The sequence below is a fragment of the Canis aureus genome, chromosome 24 (genome assembly GCF_053574225.1).
Source record: "Canis aureus isolate CA01 chromosome 24, VMU_Caureus_v.1.0, whole genome shotgun sequence".
Lineage (NCBI taxonomy): Eukaryota > Metazoa > Chordata > Mammalia > Carnivora > Canidae > Canis > Canis aureus.
In genome coordinates, this window is record NC_135634.1 from 28,284,162 (window position 1) to 28,309,711 (window position 25,550).

The following is a 25,550-nucleotide window of genomic DNA, read 5'->3' on the forward strand; positions in this document are numbered from 1 at the left end:
ATCACACAGCAGACTAGAGGTAGATCTAGGTTTAAAGCCAGGTCTCTAGCTTCTAGGGCAGCACTGGGTCCCCTGCCTCAGTCTAAGTGATCTAGGTTCTCACAAAAAGAAGGGTTTTTCCAGAGAGGCTGTAGGTGGCTCTGGGTCTTCTAGCGGGGAAAATAGCACGTGCATAGCAGGCTACAGGCCATCAGTCCTGCTGTACAAATTGCAGATTGGAAACAGAATTTCAGGACCTGTTCCCACACTAGCCAGAGAACCACTGTGTTAGCTGGAAGTCCTTCCTGGTGCCTGGTGTCACCATTACTCTTATCCACTTAAACCCGCTGGTGGTAGTTCTATCTTTGGCACCTAAACTCAGGCTTAGTCAACAAGAGATGTTTGCCTACCCATGGAGCACAAATTCTGTGCTGAACAGAAAAAGGCAACTTTCTTCCACCATGCAGGGAAAATCCATTTGGGTTGGATTCTTATGGGGTGGAAGACGGTTTCCAGAAAGAGAAGAGGATAAATCTGAAGACTGATTTGTTTCTTTTAATCACTAGACATCTCTGATCTACTAGGTGCTGACTGCATCACATAATACTTTCATGATTGCCAACGGCTTGCCCTCAATCAGAGTTTTCTGTCAGTGGGCACCAGGGGTTCTCTACTTCTTTGCTTTTGCTTTCTTTCCTTTATTTGCTTTGTGGAGCTTAAGGGATTCATCTTGGCCTGGCTGGCCAGTGATCGAGAGTGGGGAAGGGATAGGAGCCTTGAGGTTCAGAGTCTTCTTCTGTAGTCTCAGATCCAAAATATCAAAAGTTATCTGTATCTCATACTGCAGCAGCTCCTTCAGGCATTCTATCTGAACGTGAATGGCCTCACTGATGAGATTTTCCAACTCCTGGAAGAAACAGAGCGTGGCTGGTGATTAGGGCTCTGGGGAAAGCTGAGGCCATCTGCAGATAGGGTCCCTCCCTGGGATCCAGTTCTGAACATATGCATCTTTTTCTGTGTTCTAGAATCTTCCATTTCTCCCACCAGCTCTCTTGGCTACCTTTCTCTACCCTACTCTGTGCTTTGAGGGGATGACTGATAAGGGCTGCCTCAACTGGCTACCTTGACTTCTGGCTTTAGGTTGAGTTCAGCCAATGGGAAGCAGTAGCTGGGAAGAGAGTGAAGTCACTCGTCTCACTCCGGATCTGCTCTGGGTTGGCCATGGCTCTGATCCTTTACCTACAGTCACACCCCCATACCCCATAGTCCTCTCCCACAGTTCTTATTTTAGGTTCCATTGACTTTCTTTCCTTCCCCCTTCAGGCCTTCCCCCCAAAGTCCTTGGGGAGGATTGTACTCCAAGAAGATGCATCGTATTGATCCTATGGTTTTCAGTGTCTCTAGTTCAGGCACATGACCAGGGGCACACAGTGGAGGAGACTCTAGTCCATGAGCTTCACCAGGCAGGGACCAGCAGCAAAGTAATGGGGGGCTGGCAGGTGAGCTGGGAGGGGCAGGGAAGGACAGCTGTGCAGAGAAGAGGAGGGGGAGGGAAGGCAGCCCCTCACATCTGTGGCCCATTCACACATTCTAGAGTAAGGCTTCTCAGGGTGGAGAGAGGCTGTTGCTTGAGTTCTTTTGGGTCCTTCCTTGCTGGACATCTTAATGCACTAAGATTTCAGGGCGGCCAATGTGCTATTTCTCTGGGAGACTTGACTTAACCTTAGGAGAATATAATTTGTTCTGTGGTTTTAATTTCTCTTTAGATTTATTCTCCATATTTTTTATATATTTAAAGGAATAGGGCCACTCACTCCTTGGCTGACAATTTAGAAACATTTTGGAACATATAGGCCCTGTGTCTCTACCTCCACTCCATCCCCAAACCCCCCAACAGATGCACACAGTTGTGTATACACATATGCACACACTTGTCTCTTGTGTTCACAGATGGTGTGGCAGTGGTGATACAAGTGCCTGAGTCTAGTTTAAAAAATGAATTTGGACTCTATCAGGCCCTTAAGAGTTTGGCTGCCCTGGGGACATGCTAATTACCATTTAGCAAAGAGCTGGTCATTGAGACTCTGGATCCTGGAGCCTCAGTGGTCTTAAGACTAGCCAAGGGGGCAGCCCGATTTCTTAGATCCATGCTAGACTTTCCTAGGTTGTTTCTGACTCACCAGCCCCACTCCTTTGCCTACCTCATGATATCATCCACCTTGGGCTATCCCCATTGTCTGCACCTTCCTTCATCATCTTCCCCCACCCCCAGGCCTTGATGGATGAAGGGCCCTGAGAGAATCTGTGGTTCAGAGCCTAGAGTCTTCTTTTTGTGGAATCTGTCACTGATGAATGTTGCAGTGGAAAGAACTTGGACTTTGGGGCCAGCTAGGCTTCAGTTCAAATGTAAACTCTACCACTTGATAGCTTGGTGACCTTGGGTGAGTTAATGAAATTCTCTGAGCCTCACTCGTCTCATTACTGAAATGGGGACATGAATTATACCTCTCAGAAATGTTTTGTGAAACATGCGCGCAAACCCTGTGGCCCCTGCTCAGTTGACTGTCCCCTTCTCCTCCTCCCACGTATGCAGAAAATGGGGTCCTTCCCAGCCTTGATGTTTTCTTGGTAGGGATGGGCATTTATATGTGGCAGGTGAGCATCCTCTCACCTCTCACAGGCACAGCCTTACCTCTCTCTTCAGAACCCGGCTGGGCTGCCCAGGCACCTCTGAGAACTTTCTCTGTAGCTTGTGATCCTGTTCCATGTGCAGTGCCTCCTTCAGGAGCAGCATATTGGTGCGTTTCTGCACCTCTGCCGTACTGAGCTCTTCCACCTGCTGCTCTAGCTGCCAGATATCCCTGTCCATGCCCTCGGCCAGAGGGAGGGGCTGGGGTGGCGCACACACTTCCAGGTGTGTGACGGTCAGGTTGACTTCCTGGTCCTGGCCCAGGACATACTGGTAGAGTTTGTAGTGGCGGATGAAGGTGTTGTGGAAGTAGTCACAGAGGGCCAGCAGGTGGGTGGTGTTGAACTGCCCCTGGTAATCTCGGAGTTTATTCCCCAGAATTGTCACAGCCTCAGTGATGGAGCAGCCTGTGGGCACAGAGGGGCCAGACATTGAGTGTGAACTGAGGTAAAGCTGCATCAATAGCTAATCAATACAGGTGCTGATCCCAGGCCCTATGACACCAGAGCCCACATCCTACCAGCTATTCTATATTACCATTTAGTAGTTCTTAAAAGCTATGGAGTGTATCATGTTCTGCTTTTGCCTTGGCTTCTAGGAAGCTCAGCACCAATTTTATGTAGTAACTTACATTTATCTCATTTTTTATAGGATTATCCCACTCCTTACCTATATTTTGACTTAACTCTCATCTTAAAGGTTTACCTCAGCTGTAATTTATATTGTTTTCATTTCAAACCCTTTGGAAAGGTGATGAAGATGTAAAAAAGGGATTCTAGTAAGTGTGGAGCATGAGATAACTTAGAGAAACAGAATGGTTCAGGAAACCATTATCCTGGAGATGTGTGTCATAGAGCTAGGCATATATTATTTCTACCATGCAAACTGTCTTCTCCCATCCTCTTCCATTCACTCCTTTTACCCACAACTCCAACAAAAGCTTGGGGTTGTGCTGTGGTCAAGGAGGCAGGACTCTTCACAGCATATAATTGAGTTTTACCAAAGGGGGTGGTTCAATAAAGGGTGATGGCTAAATGATGTGTGTGCCTTAGTGGATAGACATCAGGCAAAGAGAGAAGTTAGACGAAGGACAAAGAAAGAACATGCCCTGGTGTAAGGAGACCTGGGTCCTCACACAGACACCATCCCTGAAGTGCACTGTAAACTCAATCAAGTGTCTCTTGCTCCCTGACTTAGTATCTACATCTGTGGAATGAGAACTTGGGCCAGACGACCACCAAGTCACATGTTTTGGGGATTACACAGTTTTATCTATTTAAGATAGAGACCAAGCACTGGATGCAGGAAGCCTGGCTTTCCTCCTGGAGTGGAGGCCCGAGCTGTATCTAGGTCCCCTTCCTTGTCTCTCTTGTATGATCCCCCCATGGGACCCTGGTAGAGTCTCCCACCTTCCCAGCCAAAGGGCTCCATGCTCCATAAGGAGGGATAGTATCAGTCTTGCCCACGTAGTTGTTTGTAAACTCTTCCACCCTCCCATTCCCATTCTATGTTCATTTTGGCTCCTCACTCTTGGCTCTGTGTGGGAATATTTACCTTAAATCTCCCCAGAGTACTGAGATGACAGGGCATCACTATCTTAGAAAAGTAGTAGTAGATGGAGCGCTACTTCACTTTGAGCCTCGTTATAATATGTTGGAAAGTGTCACTTGGATTTAGACTTCAGCTCCTCCCTGAAGAGGCGCTTCTCCACTGTGCAGAACTGAAGGTTAGTGGGCTATGTTTTCCTTTTTTTTCAAGGCCAATCAGATGGCTCAGAGCCCCAAGAGAATGCTTGTGTTTCAGAGTGGTGTAGAGGGAGGGTTTGGAGGCTTGGGACAGCTCCTACCCTTTCTAGCTATGACACTTCGACCTTCATTCCCACAGATGTAAAATGGGGAATAATTATATTTAGTTGCTAGGATTGTTATAGGATCGAATGGGATGATATGTCCAAGTGCCTTGCACAAACCCTGCTACAAGGTAGTAATAAATAAATACTATAGGATGAATTAAAAAAAATAAATGCTGTAGGGAAAGAAGAGTTTGTTCCTGCCCTGTGAGAAAAGTCTCTTCTGGCCACATCTATATTTCCTTCCATCCATCTCTCTATCTATTCATCCACCCACCCATCCACCCATCCACCCATCCACCCATCCACCCACCTGTCCACCTATCCATCCAAACACTCATCCACCCATTCATCCAAGATTAATTTGTCAACTGTTACTGAGTGCCTATTAATTAATTACTAGGCACTATGCTAGATCTGGCAATACTACGATAAATAGATCCCTGGCCTTCAAGGTGTTCACAGGAGAGACACACAAGTAAATGTTACAGTACATGTGTAAAAAGAAACAGAATCAGGTGAAGAGGAATGTACAGTTGAGGATACGGAATCCCCCTGAGAAGATAATGCATGAGCTACATCTGAGAGGCTTAATGGGACTGAGCCAGTAAAGAGGGAGGTGCTTCTTGGGTATAGCCTGAGTGAGAGCACTGGGGCAAGAAGCTGCATGGCATGGGTGGAGAACAAGACTGGGTTTGTTGTTGTTGGCACTCAAAGATGGAGGCAGAATATGGCAAGTGTTGAGTGGAGAAGTAGGTGGAAGACAGATGGGAGGACCTTGAATGCTGTATTCAGAAGCCAGGAGTCTGCACTGTGTTGTAGACAGGTTGTACACATGGCTATGCTTGCCTTGAACTTGATCCCACTGATGGTCACGTGGTGCTGGTGCATGGCGTGGCCCTGTGCAGATGGGAGTTGCTGTGGCCTGAGAATGCTAGGTCAACAGGTGTGGGCAGGAGCAGGTTTGAGTGGCAGGACTGATTGTCAGATGTGGAGTGTGGTAGCAACCTACATGACTCCCAGGTGCTTACTGTAGGACACTCGAAGAGTGGTGGGGCCACTAATAGAACATGATACAGGTAGGACACTCATCTCTGACATGACCACTGCCCTCAGAGAGCATCCAGTTTGTAGAAGAGGTGACAATTACACAAATGCTCAGTCCTCAGCACAAGGCTTTGTGCTCAGTAGGGCCAATGGGTAGCTAGTGAGTAAATGGACACATTCTGATGTTAAGTGCATGATGGAACTATTCATTTAACCATCCAACAGGTGTTAGGGGCCTTCCAGGTGTCAAGAGCTCTTTCAGGTTCCAGGGAGGCCATGAAGGGCTAAGGAGAAAACACACAGAGCATAACTCTGCTCAGGGCTATACAGGCTGGGTGGGCACAGAATAGGAACAAGTGATTTTGTCACGGAAGCCAGGGAGCAACTGTCTGAGGAGATGATGAAAGAGATGAGATGTCAGAGGAGTCACCAGGCAAAGAGAAGAAGGAACGAGTAAAGCAGGCAAGGGCAACATCATGTGCAAAGGCCCTGTGGTTGGAAAAAGCATGGCGCATTTGAGGAACCAAAAGGCTGGAGGTGAGGGGTTGGCAAGCTAGAAGTCAGCTGGTGAGAGATGAGATTGAGTTCTAGATGAGGTTGGGAGGTGGGCAGTGGCCTGGTGGTGCTGGGCCTCCTAAGCCCCTATGGGAGGAATTTGGTCTTCGGCCTGAGTGGTGTTAAAACAATGACCCTTTCACAACAGGAGTCAGATCATGGTCTTCCTCTGTGTAAAACCTGCCTTTCCCCCCTCCCTCTGCTCCTGCCTGGCATGCTGGCATTCCCCTATTTTTCCACCATACCCTGCATACCCTTGTGCCAGGACTTGGTCTAGGATGCCCCCTTGCTGGCCATGGACATACTCTTACTCCCAGGGGGTGCCACCTTCTCACAGACACCTCCCAAACCACCCCCTCCCACCCCCTCCTGCCCATAATTTTGTTATTTACTGTAAGAAGTAAAAGTCAAAAGTTAAGTTTACTGAAAATAATTTTAAAAAATTAATTTTGTAAATTTTTTTCGTTAAAGAAATGGCAATTTTGAATGACATTTTAAGATTTAATTGCATTCCCCCTCTGGGAAAAATCAGTGAGGGAGACAAAACATGAGAGACTCCTAACTCTGGGAAACGAATAAGGGGTAGTGGAAGGGGAGGTGGGCAGGGGGATGGGGTGACTGGGTGACGGGCACTGAGGGGGACACTTGACGGGATGAGCATTGGGTGTTATGCTGTATGTTGGCAAATCGAACTCCAATAAAAAATATACAATAAATAAATAAATAAATAAATAAATAAATAAATAAATAAATAAAGTTTTAGTTGCATTGCTATTATCATTATGTACCTATATAAATTGCTTCTTTGATTATGTAATTTGACAATTACAATTTACATAATAAATAAAATACATTAAAATTATTTAGAATTACAGGTGTAACATTAAGTTGGATGTTGATAGCTTTTTATTCAAAAATTTTTAAAGGGCAGCCCAGCTGGCTCAGCGGTTTAGCACCTGCCTTCGGCCCAGGGCGTGATCCTGGAGACCCGGGATCGAGACCCACATCAGGCTTCCTGGATGGAGCCTGCTTCTCTCTCTGCCTGTGTCTCTACCTCTTTCTCTGTGTCTCTCCTAAATAAATAAAAAAATATCAAAAAAAGATTTAAAGATTATTACTGAGAGAGAGCGCGCGCGTGCGCGCGCGCGTGTGTGTGTGTGTGTGTGTGTGTGTGCATGGTGGGGGTGGGGCGGGCAGAGGGATGGAAGGTAGGGGCTTGTGTGGGGATCAGGACTGGATCAGGATGCTGGGGAGCCGGGAGCCATGGAGGGCTTCCTACAAAGAGAGCATTGGAGCCCAGAGTGGAAGAACAGAGATTGGCAGGAGATGGTGGAAAAGGGCACTCCCAGAGAAGGGACTGCAGGGATATAGGCTGGAAGTGGGGTACAGTGTGGCCATGTACATAATCCACATGGCTCAGAGTTTCTGGGAGGAAAAGCTGGAGTCTGGGGGACTCACCTGAGGGAACAAAAGGGCTTGGTGTCTTCAGTTTGCAAAGGGGAAGCTTGTATATGTCATGTGAAAGAGCTAGACTTCAAAACACAAGTTGGGCTCTTTAAACAGAATTCACGGACCCCAAGGAAATCCAAGGATGGGCCTTGGGACTGATCGACACCTGAAATTACATCCAGAATTTCACATGACTTTTTCCCCCCCATGGGGAGTGTGTGCATAGAAAGAATCATCACATTTCTGGAAGGAAATACAGAACTCTGACCGAGAGCTGCAGAGTCACTCAGAGTTCCTAAGCCGAGAAGGGAGGGGTCAGATGGGCATTTCAGAGAAATGGTGGTGGTGTGTGGAGGATGGCAAGGATGATCAGTAAAGGAATCTCAGAGTCTGGGGGACCAGGGTGAGGTCATTGATTTCTGGTAATCAAAGCTGGACCGTAGGTTGGTGTAGGGGCGATTGTGTGTGAAACTCGTGAGGCGAATCATTTCATCTTCTCTGGGCCCCGTGGAGCTGAATGAACATAGTGGCAAGTGCCCTGTCCTTCCTCCAGCCTGGCCTGGCATAGCACAGGGCTGGGATCACCTGCATCCTCCAGATGTGGGCAGCCACAACTGCCTGGTTTGTCAAGGCCGGCCCTTGGTCTTCTAGGTTCGGCTCCTGGTGGCATGCACAGAGCCCAGGTTTGAATCAAGAAGTCTGAGGGCCCAGTCATGCTGAGCGACCTCAGCAAATGTTGGCAAGTGCTCCCAGCTGCCTGTCATCCCTGCAGGTGCTCTGTTATGGGCATGAGCTGTGGCCTTAGCCTCAGGGTCATAAAGCCCAAGGATGGACTTCATCCAGGGTCACCGGAGAAGGAGTGCCTGGGTTGGATTCTAACTTCCAGGCCCAAGACTCTTTTGACCAGCTCTGGTTTTCAGCAAAGATCATCCCAAGCTGGCTCGTGAGACACACTTTCTTGGCACTCAGACCATTGTGTATTTGCTGCAGGTTGAGAAGGTTCCAATGACTCAGAAAGCCAAGGATTAAGTCTCAGAGAGAAGCCTCTGGCTGCCGGGGGGACAGATCTGTACGTGCAGGTCGCTCTTCAATAACAGGGAGTGGCCTTCATTTGCATTGGCTGCTGGGAACTTCCTGAAGATGGTCCCCAAACCCCTGGAGCCCAGCACCTGCACGGAACGCAGGAATGGAGGAGGGCCACGGGGAGGGAGAGAGCGGGGGTGGGGTGACAACACCAGATGCTCCAGAGTCAGGGCAAAAAGGCACTGGGCTTGGACCAGGCACTCTGGCTTCTTGCCTCCCGCTGCCCCTCCTATGTGGGGTCGGGGGCTGGGTGAGAGCAGGGGAGATGTGCCATGTCCCGGAAGGGCTGGGAACAGTGAAGAGGTGCTGCTCCTCCTGGGTGGGAGTGAGGGGGAGGATCCAGGTGCCACCAGGGCCCCCTGACAAACCAGTTTGGTTGCCCCTGCCTTGGCGTGAAGGGGAGGAACCAAGTCAGGCTGCAGCCTGGCTGGCTTAACTTCCTAGCACCTGCCAGGGCTGGCCTGGGCTGGTGGGAAGCAGACAGAAGCATAGGACCCATGTCTTCACCACCATCCTGCATCCCAAACGCTGTCCCCTGCCCATCTTTCTGCTCAGGGGAAGGTTCTGCCAAACTCATATACACCAAGGTGCTGACGATAGGGACAGCTCAGAACCCAGGGTGTGCTTGCCTTCAGGCAGCAGAGGATTCTTGTTTGGGATGCTCCCACTGGGCCCCACGTGCCCTGGGTCATCTCAGGCTCCACCCAACCCCTCCTAGCTCTGTGAGGCAGGTGTACGCATTTTACCCATGACAGAAACTGAGGCTCAAGGAGTCCAGGGATTTGCTTAAGGACACATAGGTTGTGGTATGGGGAAGCCAGAACTCAAACCCCAACCTGACCCAACCATCCACTTCCAGGTAGCTGTGGGTTCTCGCTCTAGACTCTTGGAGGTGGACATTGGAAGGGGCCACCAATCCAGTTGGTCATGGTTTTCCAAAGGATGTTCTGCAATTGGTATCACATAGAAATGAATGTTCTGTAGCCAGAGACGTTGAAGATATATTGAATCAAAAGAAATTAAACAGAGCCCTTAGTATGCCAGTGGGCTCGGCAAATGGCCAAAAAGGGTTGAGCGTATGCAATATTTCTCAAATTTATTTGAGGCAATTAGTTTCTCAGACCAAGAAGCATATTTCGGCAACTATTGAACTAGTCTAATCCTCTCACACTAGAGATGGGAAACTGAGGCCCTTTTCTGCCTCTGTGAGTCTGACTGCTCTAGATACCTCATGCAAGTGGAATCTAAGGTAGGAATGGAGGAGGGCCATGAGGAGGGTGGCCTTTTGTGGCTGGCTTATGTCACTTAGTGTAATGTCCTCAAAAGTCATCCAGAATTTCCCCTCTTTGTCAGGCCGAGTAATATTTCATTTTGTGCATACATCTCATTTTGTTTATCTGTTCATCTGCTGACAGACTTGTTAACCCATATTAATGGGCTGCTTCTGCCTTTTGGCTATTGTGAACAATGCCGCCATGAACATGGATGTACACTTATCTGTTTAAATCCCTGTTTTCAGTTCTTGGGGGGTTTATACCCAGAAGTGGCATTGCTAAGTCACATGGCAATGCTATGTTTAATTTTTGGAGGAAACTCCCTACTAGTCTCCTGCCCACTAGGTGTTTTGTTTTTGATTTTAAGATAAACCAGTAACCACATTAAAGAAAAAAACCTACCCCAATAGCAGAATTATAAAGATTTTGTTGGTCTTTTAAAGATTTCCTGTGTTCACTATCCTGGGACTCAAAGGGCAAAGACAGGGCCACATATTTTAGATTGTCATTGGCTTTCGCCGAAGCTCTTCTCTTTGCCCAAAATGTTCCCCTCATCCGCTTAGCACATGCACCCCCCCCATTGTTTCTCACCCCTATTCCTTGAGAAGTTTTTTTTTCATTGAAAAGGAAGTGTTTTTATTTTGCTTAAGTTTTTATTTTAATTCCAGTTAGTTAATACACAGTGTTCTATTATTTCAGGTGTACAATATAGTGATTCAACACTTCCATACAACACCTAGTTCTCATCACAAGGGCCCTCCTTAATCCCTATCATCTATTTCACCCAACTCCTGACCTACCACCTCATGGTAACCACCAGTTTGTTCTTTATAGTTAAACTATATGCAAACTTAAGAAGTTTGCATGCCTGATGCTAAAGTGTTTTGGCAGGAAGAACAGATGATCTTCTGGGACCAGAAGATCTCAAGGTTAATGACATTTACTGTGTGATAATTTGCAAGTTACCAAACCTCTCTGAACCTCAGCTGCATCATTGTGAAATAGGTACAGAGTACCCAACCACCTGCAATTGCTGTGAACATTAGAGAGATGTTCTGTGAGTATAGCTCAGTGCATAGGGACAGCTGAGTGGATGTCCCATCTTCTCCATCCTAGCATGCCTTGGCCATGTTTGCAGAATAGCTGAGTAAGTGGGGTCTATTAGCTGATTCATGGAGGAGGCTTTGGAGAACAGAACAGAAGTCTTCAGGCAGAAGGCTCAAAGAGACCCGTTTCAGTTCAGCAGCAGGAAGAACTTTCTAGAAACAAGAGATTTATTAGCGGAGCAGTCTAGTCTTGAGCAGGCATTTGGCTGGTGAGAGGATTATCGAATAATATGTGTGTGGTGGTTTAGTGGGGTTTGAATCAGGTGATCTCTTGGGTCCCTCTTTGATTCTAAGAAGTTATGATGATTTCCAACAGGCTGACAATCTTCCATAGCCACATCTAAGGATGCTGTGGGCACCTCGTGGCCAGCTTTGCAGCCATCTCAAATTTAGCAAAGAGAGTCCTGACTTTGGATCTTCATCATCATCCTGTCCTCATTCCTGAGTTACAAATGACTAAGTAATCCCACGGTCTTAGGGACATGGGACTGTACCTAGACTAAAAATAAGCTATTTCATACTCATGTATTATCCTCTTTGATGTTGGGGGACTCCAAGACTGACCAGCATGTCCAGCTGACCCAGGGAAGGACAGGGGAAGTTAGAGGCAGAGCATGAGGTCACTCTAAAGGGCTAGAGGTCAGGTTTGAGGGCAGTGGTACCACCTGCCCACACACAGGTGGCACATCTAGGCCAGAACACATTAGCCAAAGGACACAGCTCCTCTTCTCAGTCAGATCTGTGCCACCCACCACATTGGAGCCATCCTGCTGGGGGTCAGGATCCCAGGCACAGGCTGTAACTCCAGGTGACCTAGTTAGGAGCCCTGCCTCCAGGTGTTCCACACCTGGTTCTTCCAGGGACTCAGCTCTTCCTGCATGCCAGCAGTCTCATTCCACTCACTGTGGGGTGCTTTCCCAGGCTTCATGCCTCTCAGACTCTCAGGTGCTCTGTGTACAGATCCCTTTGGTCAAGATGGAAGGTCACATGGCAGGGCATGTGCCCTGCTGTCAGACAGACCTGGGTTCAAATCCAAACTCCATCTACTGGAGGTGTGACCTGGGCCAAGTTCCTTCAACTTTGGACCTCAATTCCTTCATCATTAAAATAATGACTATGATGCAAGATCACAGTGAGGATTATAGATGCTACGTGCGAAAATACCAGAATCACAGAGTCCTCACTGAACCTCCCTCTGCAGGATGTGTGTTCTTTGGGGAAGGTTGGGGAAGGTTTCTATGGCACAGTCTTGGTTTCTAGCCTACTAACTGGCACAATCTCATCTGGAGAGCTGTGACTCAGTGTTACAAGCTGAATTAACATAGTGTCCCCCATAATTCATATGTTGAAGATCTAACCTCCTGTTCTTCTGGATGGGACTGTACTTGGAAATGGAGTCTTTAAAGAGATAATTTAGGTTAAATGAGGTCATGTGGGGGCATAATCCAATATGACTGGTGTCCTTACAAAAAGAGGAAATTAGGACAAAGACACGCAAGAAAGGCTGTGTGAGGTGCACAGGGAGAAGGTGGCTGTCTGCAAGCCAAGGAGGGAGGCATCAGAAGAAAACAACCCTGCTGATACCTCCATCTTGGGATTTCTTGTCTCTGGAACTGGGAGAAAATAAATGTCTGCTGTTGAAACTTCCCAGTCTGTGGTACTTTATGATGGCCTCAGCAGACTGATACACTCACAGAGGAATCTCTGAGATTGCAATTGCCCATTTGCCCCAAGAAGTGCTCTCTCAAGATTTCAATCAATGGCCTTTGTGGAAGCTTCCACTCTCCAGCAACAAAGAAGTTGTAGTCAAATTTCCCTCCTCAGGGTTTAGTGGGAGAGGCATTGGACTCAGTCCTCCCTGGAGAAGGCTGCTGGAGAAGCTACTTTCCAAGAATAGTGATGGTACATTTTCTCTTGGCTTGGGCTGGTCCTGAATTGCTGGTGGCTCCCTGATGTGGGGTGGGGTACTCAGGGGCTGGTGGAGTAAACCCTGGGCATGGCCATTAGTGTTCTGGCAGGAAAAACTGGCACAGGGTAGCTTGGGGGGAAGTAATGCCTCCTGGCAGCCCCAGGCTGCTGGGGGACAGATAGCATGGTTGCATTTTATCCCATGGCTGCCTAGATGACATTTTCTGGCAAATCAGGAGTGGCCATGGATGGAACTACAAATACAGTGCCATGACCCACTGGGCATTCACCTGATTAGCACATCATGCCTTCACCAACTGACCATCAAGGCCCACTTCCTCACAGCCCCAGGATATGTGGCCAAGCCAGAAGGAAAAATGTTCTTCTAGCCCACATGTCTAGGGAAAGCATCAGACACAAAGCCTGAGGCAAGAGAGGCTGTTCCCCTCCCACCCCTCACCTGCTGCAATGAGCCAGTCAGAGACAGGATGCACAGGGCCTTCTGGGTACCCTAAATCTCTTCTACTCCCAGATGTGAAGTTGGAGACCTCAGGGTTCCCATATGCCCTAACACCTCTCTCCTCTCCTCTCCCAGACCCTCAACAGGGTGTGCAAAATCTGCCCACTTCCTGCAATTTCCACCAGGACAGAGCTGGCAGCTTATTGTTTCTCTGTGCTGTGTCTGGTGACTTCACTCCAGGCTCTATGAAGATAGCAGGATGGGATCTGCCCCGGGCTTCCTGCAGACTGGCAGAAGGGGTGAGGTCGACAGGACTCTCATCTGGCCTGGGGTTGAGACCAGAATATCCTGGTGAACCATTTGCCAGGACAGAATCAGCTTATGTTTTTGAATAAAGAGCAGCTCTTTCCCTCCTGGTATAAAGGCCTGATTGGGCCAGGAGATAAGCTGGGCTGGCAGCTGTCCTGTCAAAGCTCTGAATCACTGTTATATAAACATGAGCCTCCTTAAATACCATCTGCCAGCTTTGTTATCTAGTATGCAAACAGAACTCAACCATCCCTAGCCCCAGATTAACAGCAACAACAACAACAACAACAACAACAACAACAACAACAACAGCAACAAGAAATCCCTGGAGAAGCTCCCTTCTAAGAAGACCAACTGTCCACCTATGGACACTAGCCCTGAAACAGAAGCTTGCACGTGAGCTGGCCAACCAGTGGGATCCCATTGTCTGCATCCTGCACCCCACCACCTGTGATAGGTGGGATGTGTACCCCAGAGCAGGGGCAGGGTGGTCTGTGAGATGGGAAGGGCTACAACTCTTTTGGGACCTGACCTGCTGTCTTGCCAGCTCTTCCTGCCCAGATCCTCTAACAAGGGTAGGAATACCTGCCTTCTCCCTTGTGCTGTTGGGCAATGGCACTTCCTCACATGTATGCCCAGGGCAGGTCATGGGCATGGGGTGGCTCCATGAGGGGCCAGGCTCAAAGTTGTCTGGACCTCCATTCTGCTGGCCTGTGATTTGAATACATCTGCAGTCTTGCCTACAAAGAGGGAAAGACAAGAAATTGTGCAGATGGCGAGCCCTCTGAAGGGCAGCACACAGCAGCTTATAGTCCTGGACTGCCAGCACCTTCCGTTCATCCCACCTTACTTCCATGTGTGCAGGGGAGCTAACATTTGTTAAACATTTACTATGTGCCTGTCACCACACTGTACATTTTGCAGGCCCTGTCTCATTTAATCCTCCCAGCTGCACTAGGAATTGGAACTATTATGCCCACTATTTTAGAGCTGAGGAAATGAAGGTGCAGAGAGGTACAGTAACATTTCTGACCTCACGCAGTAATTAGAGGAGGTAGGTTTTGAACCCAAATCTTCTGACTGCAGAATTTGGTGCTAATCGCTCTGCTATGCTGCCTCTAACATCACATGGATGTGTAACACTCAACGAAGTCACCCTAATCTTCTCTCTGTATATGGGACCTATCATTTCCAGGAGCACCAAGAATCAATTCATCCATCCATCCATTCCTTCATGCAGCCCTACATGCTGTGCTTGGCAGGGGGTTACAAACAGTGGGAGAAAAATTGAAATTAAGGATCTAGATTTTCTTGTTGTCTAACCATGGCACTTTGGGGGAAGAGTTTAGATCTGAATAGAGAAGGAAAGGGGGCACTCACATGGACACAGGGGTTGAGAAACATGAACAAGACAGCCACTGCTAGCGGCGGGTGGGTGGGGGAGTGCTTGCATGCATGTGGGTGCCCAGAGAGGATGCAGGTCCAGAAATCCAGTTGTGAATGGATGGGACTGTACTTGGAAATGGAGTCTTTAAAGAGATAATTGTGAAGTACAGAGGGCCTTGGGAAGTTGCACCATGGCTGGGAGAGAGTGGGCCAAACCTGGGCCTGACGTGGGAGGCTCTGAGATTGGCTCTGGGTGGCAAAGTCTGGGGACCTAGAGGATGAGCGGATGGCATAGGGTATGGGAGTGTGAGAAGACCCTGGGCTCTGAGATCAGTGCAGGGGGGACATTTCAGAGGTGGTTGGCAGGATGAACAGAAAGAACATTTGGAAACACCCTCCAGCAGATGGAGCTGATGTCAGGTGCCCCTTTGTCACTGGACACTGGATCAGTTAGCCCCCACTAGGATTGGGCCCCAGGTAAGGAGAGGAGTTTAACCCAGAGCTGGTAGGTACAGGAAGGAGCAAAGGGTACATGAGCCTGTGGTCTAGACCTGGGTAGTGTGTCTCAGGCAATACCAGGTGGGAGAGAGAGAAAAGATCAAGGTTGGGTCAGGAACTGGGTAGAATGGAAACAGAACTAAGTAAGCAAAGGCAGGGGTTTGGGAACAAAGCCAAGAGGAACAAACCAGGCACCCTCAATGAACAGTGCTGAAGCGCTGCCTCCTACTGTCGAGGTAAGACCTACATTTGTGGATGGACAGTGGAGACCATGGGAGTGCCTGGAACCCCTGAAGAACTGGGCCAGCTAACTGCACCTCCACAGGGCTTTCCACGTACCAGTCACTGTGCCACGTGCTTTACATAAATGAACTCATCTATCTTGAACGATCTCAGGAAGTTGGTGCCATTCTTGTCCTCGTCTTGTACTAAGAGTGATCTGAAGCACAGAGAGGTTAAGGGACTCTCACAAGGTCATACAGCAGGAAATGGCAGAACCAGGACTTGAACCAGAGCTCCAGGAATGTTGAGGACCAGTCTAGCCAGACACTGGGGTTGACTGTAGAGTGAGGAGGAAAAGCCTAGGGAAGAAGGAGGCTTCAGCTGAAATTCTATCCCCTATCTCAGGGTACTCATGAACTTGGTCATGCTCTTGCAAGTGCCCCTGTACTAGATTTCTGGAAAGCAGCGTGGGCTTGGCTGCCATGGAGATGCCATCTGGGCCAGCCTGACCATCTTCAGGAGCAACAGGCATCATCCCGAATAGCACCCTGGGGGGCCCAAGGTCAGCAGGACCTTGCTCAGGTTCTAGTGTGGCTCTATATGCATGGGCGCTCTCACTGCACCCCCATTGTATACTCTCTGCAAACCACAGCCAGCCTGGTATTGCTCTCAAGAGTCGGCTCTCACAAGTCAGTTACCTGGGGGTGGAGCGAGGAACAATCTTGTCTGCCTCCCCACTTGTGGAAGCATCCCCACTTCCCAGACAAGTCTGCCAATTTCCTTTAGCTCCTGGGCCTGCCTCTGGCTGTAGTGCCAGCCCCGTTGCTCTCAGCTTATTGTCCTGCCCCACTCCCTGTGTTGCAGAGTCAGCTGGCTTAGTGCTGGCATCTGAAGAGAAAGGCCTCGGATGGTCTCTGCTGCCCTTGGAGGGAACTGAAGCTGCTTGTGTACATTTGGAGGCTGATCCCTACTGAGCACTGCCTCAAAGTGCATGCAGCCACATCTGATCATGCCATCTCTGAATCACATCACTCTCAAGTCTCAAGTGCGTGAGGTCCCCTCCTAAGAATAATAGCTAGCTCTCGCTGGGTATTTATTAGGCACCAAATACCATGCTATGTACTTTACATATGTTACCTCATTTAATCCTTAAAGCAATCCCATGGAGTGAGTGAGTGCTCTTGCTTTTTCCATTTTCTAGATGTGTAACCAGAGGCTCAGAGGTGATGTGACTTGCCCAGAACCATACATCCAGTAAGGGACCGAACTAGGATTGGAACGTTCCCTTTGAATGTTGAGCCTCCTGTTGAAATCTGTCTTCAGTGAGTCAAATTTCAGACATGAGGAGCCCACCCAAGAGCTTGTTCCTACTCAGTGTTTGTACCGACTATGTTTCTCAAATTTTGAGATGATTTAAAGGTAAGAGGAAGAATTTGTAAGCTGGAGAAGCCAGGATCAAGATTTAAAAGATGTCAGGAGGAAAGAAAGATTGGGCCAACACTGACAAGATGGAATCAGTGGGGATGATTGTGAAGTCTTGTGTGTATGCTCAAAATTGGCATTGCACAAGGGTAGGATGGGAAAAATGATTCCCATGTGAGATTGCCTGCTCAATATAAATCAATGTGACTTTGATGTTGATAAAGTATATGCACCCATAGGCTATATAAATAGGAGCATCATCAACAGGACAGAGAAAGTGATAAAATCCCTGATCACTTCACTGATCAAATTGCAGCCTGTTTCATGTTTTGATTTGGATGACATACTTTAAGAATGCTATTGACAAACACAGTATGCCCAGAGAAGGGCAACAAGAAAGAGGGCAGTGGTGGGGAGGTAGGGGAAGAGGGTCTATGGAAATGATGCCACACTGAGAATGACAAAAGTAACTGGGTATGTCTAGTCTAAATGCAAAGTCATGATAGTCAAATTACATAAATCTCATGAAATATCTGTGGGGCCCGCATTCTGGTTCTAGAGGATAGACTTTAAGCATTCTAGTAAAAAGTACAGAAGGCAGTTACAGCTAGGTATAAATAGGAACTTCCAAATAACAGGCATGGTTGTACAAAGGAAGAATTGCCTTGGAAGGAAGGAGCACCCTGTTGCTTGGAGGGTGTCGGCGGAGGCTGGAAGAACCTTGTTGGCTGGTTGAAGGAGCTCCCTGCAGTAGAGGAAATTAAGTTTCTAGATCACTCAGATCTGGGTCATCTTCCAACTGCAAAGTTTTAGAAGTCCACAAAGTATAGGTTGGCTGTGCTGGCAAGTTATGTGATAACCAGAAATGCTGAAAACTCCAGTATGATCTAATCTCTGGGGTTTGAAGTTGGGTTTGCATCATCATTGACTGTTTTTCACGGGCTCAGCCTGTGGAAGGCTCTGATGGAAACTTGAAAGAGCCCGAGTTCCCACCTGCTTGGGGCTGACATTCTTTTTCCCGCTCGTCAGTGTTTGTTCTGGCCATGAGCCACTGCAGAGCTCAGCCCATAGGGCTGAACTCTGGTACCTGTGCATTGCTGTGAGCAGCAGGGAGCGGGACCCAGAGGGATGCCAGGAAAGCCCCAGGGGTGAGGGCTGGCTTGGGGAGGGGGGCTGAGGCTAGGCTAGCATGAAGTTTCCCAAGTATCTCTGAAGCCAGCTCAGGAGCAATGCCATATCTGGCTCAAGACTTCAGAGTTGGATCACTGGTTTGGAGGAGAGAAGTGGAAGGAAGGGCACATGAGCAGCGTAAGAAATAAAAAGAGGCTGATCCATGAGTACATAAAATGTGAGATTCGGTGCCAGCCACTAAATGGCTTGAAGCAGAGTGATGGGGATTTTATTTGTGTCTGAAGAAAATCACTGTGCAGTTCAGTGGAAGGATGTAAAAGTACAAGATTTGAAAGCAGAAAGAGGTGGGTTAGAAATGGTGGTAGACAAGTTGCTAGTGAAAAGTTGTGAGATTAGGGAGGGACATTGAGGTACTACTGATAGGATTGGTTGTTGAGCTCTGGGTGCATAAGGAATGAGGACATTATATATGAGGGACAAGGCACTGTGTATTCTATTTGCTTGGCAGCTGTTGGAGACCTTGGTCAGAATTCCAGAGAAGGACCCCAAATGTGTCACATGTTTAAAAAAATGTACTTAAACACTTCAAAATAAAGAAATACAGAAAAGTTTCAAAAAGAGTACATAATCAAGGCAGTGTGGTATTGGCAAAAGAATAGACAAATAAATGGGGCAGACAGAGAGAGAACCCAGAAATAGACCCACACTAATATGGGTGACTGGCCTTTGACAGAGGAGCAAAAGCAATACAATGGAGCCAAGATATTCTTTTCAACAAATGGTTTTGGAACAGCTGGACATCCACATGCAAAAAAATGGGATCTAGATACAGACCTCACACCCTTCATAATAGTTAAATGAAATGGATCACAGATTTAAATCTAAAATACAATATAATTAAACTTCTAGAAGACAGAATATAAAAAAACCTGGATCACCTTGGGTTTGGTGACGAGTTTTTAGACGCAATAGAAAGACATGGCCCATGAAAGAAGAACTGATAATTTGGACTTCTTTAAAATTTAAATTTTCTGTTCTGAAAAAGACATCGTTGGGAAAATGGGAAGACAAGCCACAGACTGGGAGAAAATATTTGCCAAAGACACACTTGATAAAGGACTGTTATCCAACAGAGTCCAAGAACTCTTAACATTCGACAAAAATAAAACACTCTTCTTGAAAAATGGGTAAAAATCCTAACAGACACCTCACCAAAGACCTCTCTCTTTCTCTCTCTCATATATATATATAAAAATAAGCATATGAAAAGATGATCCACATCATATATCTTCAGGAAAATGCAAGATACCACTACATATCTATTAGAATGGCCAAAATCCAGAACACTGACAACACCAAATGCTGGTTAGGGGAGCAATAGGAACTTTCATTCATTGCTGGCGAGAATGGCACAGCTACTTTGGAAGACAGTTTGGCAGTCTCCAACAACACTAAACATATTCTTACCTTATGATCAAGCAATCTCATTACTTGTTTTTTATGCAAAGGAGTTGAAAACTTATGTTCACATAAAAACCTACACACAGATATTTATTGCAGCTTTTAATTGCCAAAATGAGCAAGCAACCAAGATACCCTTCAGTAGGAGAATGGATACATAAACTGATTTATCCAGACAATGCAATATTATTCAGTGCTAAAAAGAAATGGACTGTCAAACCATGTAAAGACATGAAGGAAATTTAAATGTGTGTTACTAAGTGAAAGAAGCCAATATGAAAAGACTGTATGGTTTCAACTATATGACATTCTGGAAAAGGTAAAAGTATGGAGATGGTAAAAAGTCGTGGTTGAGGGGTTGGTGGAGAAGGAGGAATGAATAGATGGATCTCAGAGTATTTCTAGGGCAGTGAACTACTCTTTGTGATACTTTAATGGTGGATACATGACATTATACATTTATTGAAATCTGTAGAATGCACAATGAACCCTAATATAAACTATGAACTTTGAGTGATAATGATATATCAATTTAAATTAATCAATTGTGACAAATGTCCTCCTCTGGTGGGGTATGTTGGTAGTGGAGGAGGTTGTGCATGTGTGGGGCAGGGTTTCTGTGGGAAATCTGTATCTTCTGCTCCATTTTGTGTGAGCCCAAATCTATGCAAAGAAATACTCTACTAAAAAAATAGCTAACGAAACCATTAAACTCATACAAGAGAACAATAGGAAACCTCCTTGATATTGGTCATGACCATGATTTTTTGGATATAGCACCTAAAGTACAAGCAACAAAAGCAAAAAGTCCAAGTGGGAATACATCAGAATAAAAAGCTTCTGCACAGCAAAAGAAATTATCAAGAAAATGAAAAGGCATCTTACAAAATAGGAGAAAATATTTGCAGAGCACATATTCTGATAAGGTGTTAATATAAAGAACTCATACAACTCAATAGCAAAACCCCAAATAATCTAATCAAGATGGGCAATGGACCTAAATAGACAATTTCCTAGAGAAGATATTCAGATGCCCAACAAGTCCATGAAAACAGCCTCCATATAACTCATCACCAGGGGAATGTAAATCAAAACCACAATGAGATACCACCTCACACCTGTTAGAATGGCTGGTATCAAAAAGACAAGAAATAAACTTGGCGAGGATGTGGAGAAAAGGGAACCTTCATGTGATGTCTGTGGGAATGCAAACTGGTGCAGCCACTGTAGAGGACAGTCTGGAGGCTCCTCAAAAAATTAAAAATAGAACTATCATAGGATCCAGAAATTCCACTTCTAGGCATATATGCAAAGGAAATGAAATCGCTGTCTTGAAGAGGTATCTGTACCCACTTGTTCGCTCCAGCATTATTCACAGCAGTCCAGCCAAGACAGGTAAACAACCTATGGTCCATAGAAGGATGAATGGATAAAAGAACTATATTTTTTAGCCATAAAAATATTACTCATACATAAAAAAGGAAACTCTACTTTTTGCAACAGCATGGATAAGCCATAAGGGCATCAAGCCATATACTGTATGATCTCACATGTGGAATTAAAAAAAAAAAAACACTGAACTCATGGAAATGCAACAGACTGGTAGTTGCCAGAGGTGGGTAGGCAAAATGGATGAAGGTGTTCAAATAGTACACACTTCCAGTTACGAGATAAACAAGTCCTGGTGTTAATGTACAGCACAGTGACAACTGTGTTGTATATTCGAAAGTTGGTAAAAGAGTAGATCTTAAAAGTTCTCACCACAAGAAAAAAATTGTAACTATGTGAGGTGATGGATGTTAACTAAACTTACTTTGGTAATCATTTTGCAGTATGTACATATATCACATTATTATGTTGCATACCTTAAACTTACACAATGTTATATGTCAATTATATCTCAATAAAACTGGAAAAACAGTGCAAAGAAATTTTTCCCAAACTACTTAAAGAATAAACAGCCCACAAGATGCCCCATCATCTCAGCTTGCCTTCAGATATGTTACCTAACAGAGGGCATTCATAACCACAGTCATCAGAACTGGGAGCTCACCCCTGACACACCACTACTGCTTAATCTCTAGACCTCATTCAAGTCTTCCCAGTTGTCCCTTATATACACCCTTCATAGCAAAAAAGACCCAAACTGAGGCCATGTGTCATGTTTGTGGCCACATCTTCTCAGTGTCTTTCAGTTTAAAACAACTCCTCTGTCTTACCTTGGCTCTCAGGTCCTTAATTATTTTGAGGGACTTTGTTCAGTGCCATTAATTTAATACTTTCTTGTGATTAGGTCAGGTTCTGAGTTTTTGCTAGAACCATCACTGAAGGATGCTGTGTTCTCCTTTTGCGCTCTACCAGGTGGAACGTGATTCTCCATATGTACTTTTACTGATGACGTTGACTTGGGTCATTGGATGGAGGAGCTGTCTGCCAGGCTCCCTCACACAGAAGTATTCTTTTCTCCTTCATGATCAGTAAGAATGTTGCGGGAAGGGAGTATGCAAATACCCAGTTTCTCATCAAGCATTCACCTACTGGTTTTAGCACTTATTGATGATCCTTGGCTGAATATTACTATAATGGTAGCCAAAGAGGGGCTGTTCCATATTTTTGTTTAACGAATGAATCTGCAGCTCACAGCCCAAGGGGTGGATGGGTGTGGTTACATTCTCTTGTGCCATGGAATCACAGGGAGAGATGCTCTTCCTCTTATGAAGCCAGGGCAGGGGTGGGAGAGATGCTCCCTCTATAAACTCACTTGACTGCCTTTCCCCCTTCCCTGCCAGCAACCTGATGCCTGTAAAGGATTCCTCCAAGATATTCAGCAGATCAAAACCTGATACGTGGTGGTTTATGTATACAATGGAATATTCCTCAGCCATTAGAAATGACAAATACCCACCATTTGCTTCGATGTGGATGGACCTGGAGGGTATTATGCTGAGTGAAGTAAGTCAATCGGAGAAGGACAAACATTATATGGTCTCGTTCATTTGGGGAATATAAATAAGAGTGAAAGGGAATAGAGGGGAAGGGAGAAGAAATGGGTAGGAAATATCAGAAAGGGAGACAGAACATGGAAGACTCCTAACTCTGGGAAATGAACTAGGGGTGGTAGAAGGGGAGGAGGGCGGCGGGTGGGGGTGACTGGGTGGCGGGCACTGAGGGGGGCACTTGACGGGATGAGCACTGGGTGTTATTCTCTATGTTGGCAAATTGAACACCAATAAAAAATAAATTTATAAAAAAAAAAACCTGATACGTGGAACAATTTTCAGTCTTTCAGGAATGCAATGGGGAGTCAACGAAGGGATTTAAACAAAGGAGTGACATGTTTATGCCGAGTAAAAACAAAACTAAACAAAACAAAAATTATTTTCACTAAAATAAAATCCGACTCCACTCTGACCCTACTTTCAGGCAGCTGCTCCAGAGTTATTGATCTGATAGTGAAAGTCATACTAAAGTGTAAATGACTGACCAAGAGACAAACACCCAGGCTGCTGTGTGAACAGCTTGGAGTAGTGGAAAATTTTCAGCCAGTGAGATGAATATAAAGCCTCAGCAAGGACATTCAGTTTGCTTCACTTCTCAGAAACCTAGACAGAAACCTGTTTATGAGCATGTGAGGATGATAAATGTCAGAGAAAGAAAGAAAGGGGCTTCTAGCTCCTCAGAGGACTCCTGAGGCTGCAGACTGCAGGGAGGATCCTATACCCCCCATTCCCCAGCAAGCCTCGCTGGTTCCTGCCGCAGATGCCCCATACCTTTGGTTTCCTTGAGCAGCTCTTCTGTGAACTTGACCACCTCGGCCACTTCCACCCACGGGAAGCCTTTGCCCACGGCAAAAATGATGCTTTCATAGAGGGTATCCAGCAGAATGCTTCGGCGGGAGTCTCTCACTTCATCAAACTCCTCCCAGTTCAACAGTCTCCGTAGGTGCTCCCTACCTTTTGGTTTCTGCAGGGCATGATATGAGGGATGGAGAATGAGATTGAGGAATCAAGATGCCATCCTCACTGGGCAAACCACTGGGGTCTTCACAGAGCTTCCCATCGTCCTGAAGAGTGACCAGGACCATGGGTATGCTTGGGCAGAATTATGCCTTCCCTTTCTGGGAATGTACTCTTCTTTCTAGCACCACTTCTGAGAGTTCTCATGCTAGCCACTGGAGCTTCAGGTTTATATGACTCCAGCAGGCTTCAAGTCCGGACTATGGTCCCTCCTTCCTCTTCCCTAAAAAAATTTTGACTTCCCTCTGAATCTATTCTTAACTAATTGCCCAAGTTATTAAGCTGATAATGAAATTCATACTAAAGCGTAAATGACTACAAAGACGCTTGGTGAGGCTATGCTCTCGGAGAAGAAATATGTCTTACTTGTTGAAAATTCAGGCACCTTAGCAGACCAGGGGGGTACACTTGATCAGAATCCTATATATAAGAACCCAATTCACTTGAGAGTTTGGTCCTTCCAGAAAGGTTCTTATAGGTCGTCAACAGATGTAGGAGAAGCAAGTGCCTTTTAAGGAGGGGCTAATATAAGGTGGGCAGAAGTGGATACCCACCAAAAATGGGAGTGTTGCTTCTCTGGGGTAAGAGGAGGCTTTGGCTGGGGGAACTCCTGTAGGGGAATTGATGGCAGAACTGCTTCCTGGGGGAGGTCCAGGGCCCTGTCCTCATACTGCAGAGACTCCTCTCTCACCATCTGACCCAAGCAGCCCTTCCCTGCAGTGCTCACGGATCTCCAGGTTGGTGTCTGATGGGACAACTGGTTGAGAGATCTGGATCAACTGGTGAAAACAAGGTCCCAGTGTGGGGAGGGAGACCCCACCAGGAAAGCCTCGCCTGTTGCCCACCCTCCCATCAACTCGTGGCTGCGGGCCAGAAGCGGATCCGTGCACATAGTTACATGGGGTCCTCTTGCCTGAGCTCTATAGCAGTGCCCTGACACTCCTCTGAGGACAGCCCTGTTCTGGAAGGAGCTTTCCCAAGCTCTAGGCCCTGTTGTTGGGTCTTGATTACTCCACAGACACCTCCTTTGTTCATGCCTTTCAGCTCAGAACTGGCTCTTAGAAAACAACAAAATCTGCCCCCTCCCTGCTTTAAAGCAACAACCTCCCTCCCCACTCCCCACAACCTCACACTCACAACCATATACACTGGCATACAACCCCAAAGGGCTCACAGGGCCTTGAGGCTCCTTGGTGAGGGGTGGCACCCCATGGTGACCAGCCCCAGGGACCTCCCTGGCCCTCCTCAGAATGGAGGCAGGCACAAAGCCTCTGTGCCAGGCTCTGTTTCTGTAGGCTGGGAAAACAACCTCCGAGCTCCAAATGCTGATAAACCTTTGGCCTGGCATTCCAGCTGGCACACACCCATTGTGGGCCTCACAGGAGGTGTGCTGGGGAAGGAGTCATGTCCAAGGTGTCTTTCTGGAGGAAGCACCATCGAGGGGCCACTTCTCACACACACCTCACTATTATACCAATCAGAACAAATTCCTTTTAAAAGCCATGTTTTCTCTTCACCTCAAATTGGAAGACTTTTTTTACTCCCTGGGGTGTTAAGAGTGCCATGGCCACTGCATCCAGTTGCTAGGAGACCCAGCCAGGACTGACTCAAAGTTTCTGGGACTCTGGGGGTGAGTGTGCCAGCTTTGTGAGGTCATGAAGGCCTGCTTCAAGGTGGCTTTTTCCAGGCTTTTTCCCCCTGGCCCC

At 46.8% G+C, this 25,550-nt stretch overlaps 1 protein-coding gene across 3 annotated transcripts; it reads right to left on the reverse strand.

The window, feature by feature from the left end:
- Positions 1 to 514: 514 nt before the first annotated feature.
- On the reverse strand, positions 515 to 25,502 carry C24H8orf74 (chromosome 24 C8orf74 homolog). Of its 3 annotated transcripts, none has more exons than XM_077868644.1 (4): positions 25,362 to 25,502; positions 23,599 to 23,791; positions 2,672 to 3,075; positions 515 to 886 (listed from the first exon to the last, which is right to left on the reverse strand). In XM_077868644.1, the coding sequence occupies exons 1-4, from the start codon at positions 25,407 to 25,409 to the stop codon at positions 650 to 652; spliced, it is 882 nt and encodes a 293-aa protein (XP_077724770.1). In that variant the 5' UTR covers positions 25,410 to 25,502; the 3' UTR covers positions 515 to 649. The 3 variants fall into 3 exon arrangements, with proteins under 3 accessions (XP_077724770.1, XP_077724771.1, XP_077724772.1); XM_077868645.1 differs by lacking the exon at positions 25,362 to 25,502 and adding an exon at positions 24,982 to 25,108; XM_077868646.1 differs by lacking the exon at positions 25,362 to 25,502 and adding an exon at positions 24,536 to 24,779.
- Between the last annotated feature and the right edge of the window lie 48 nt (positions 25,503 to 25,550).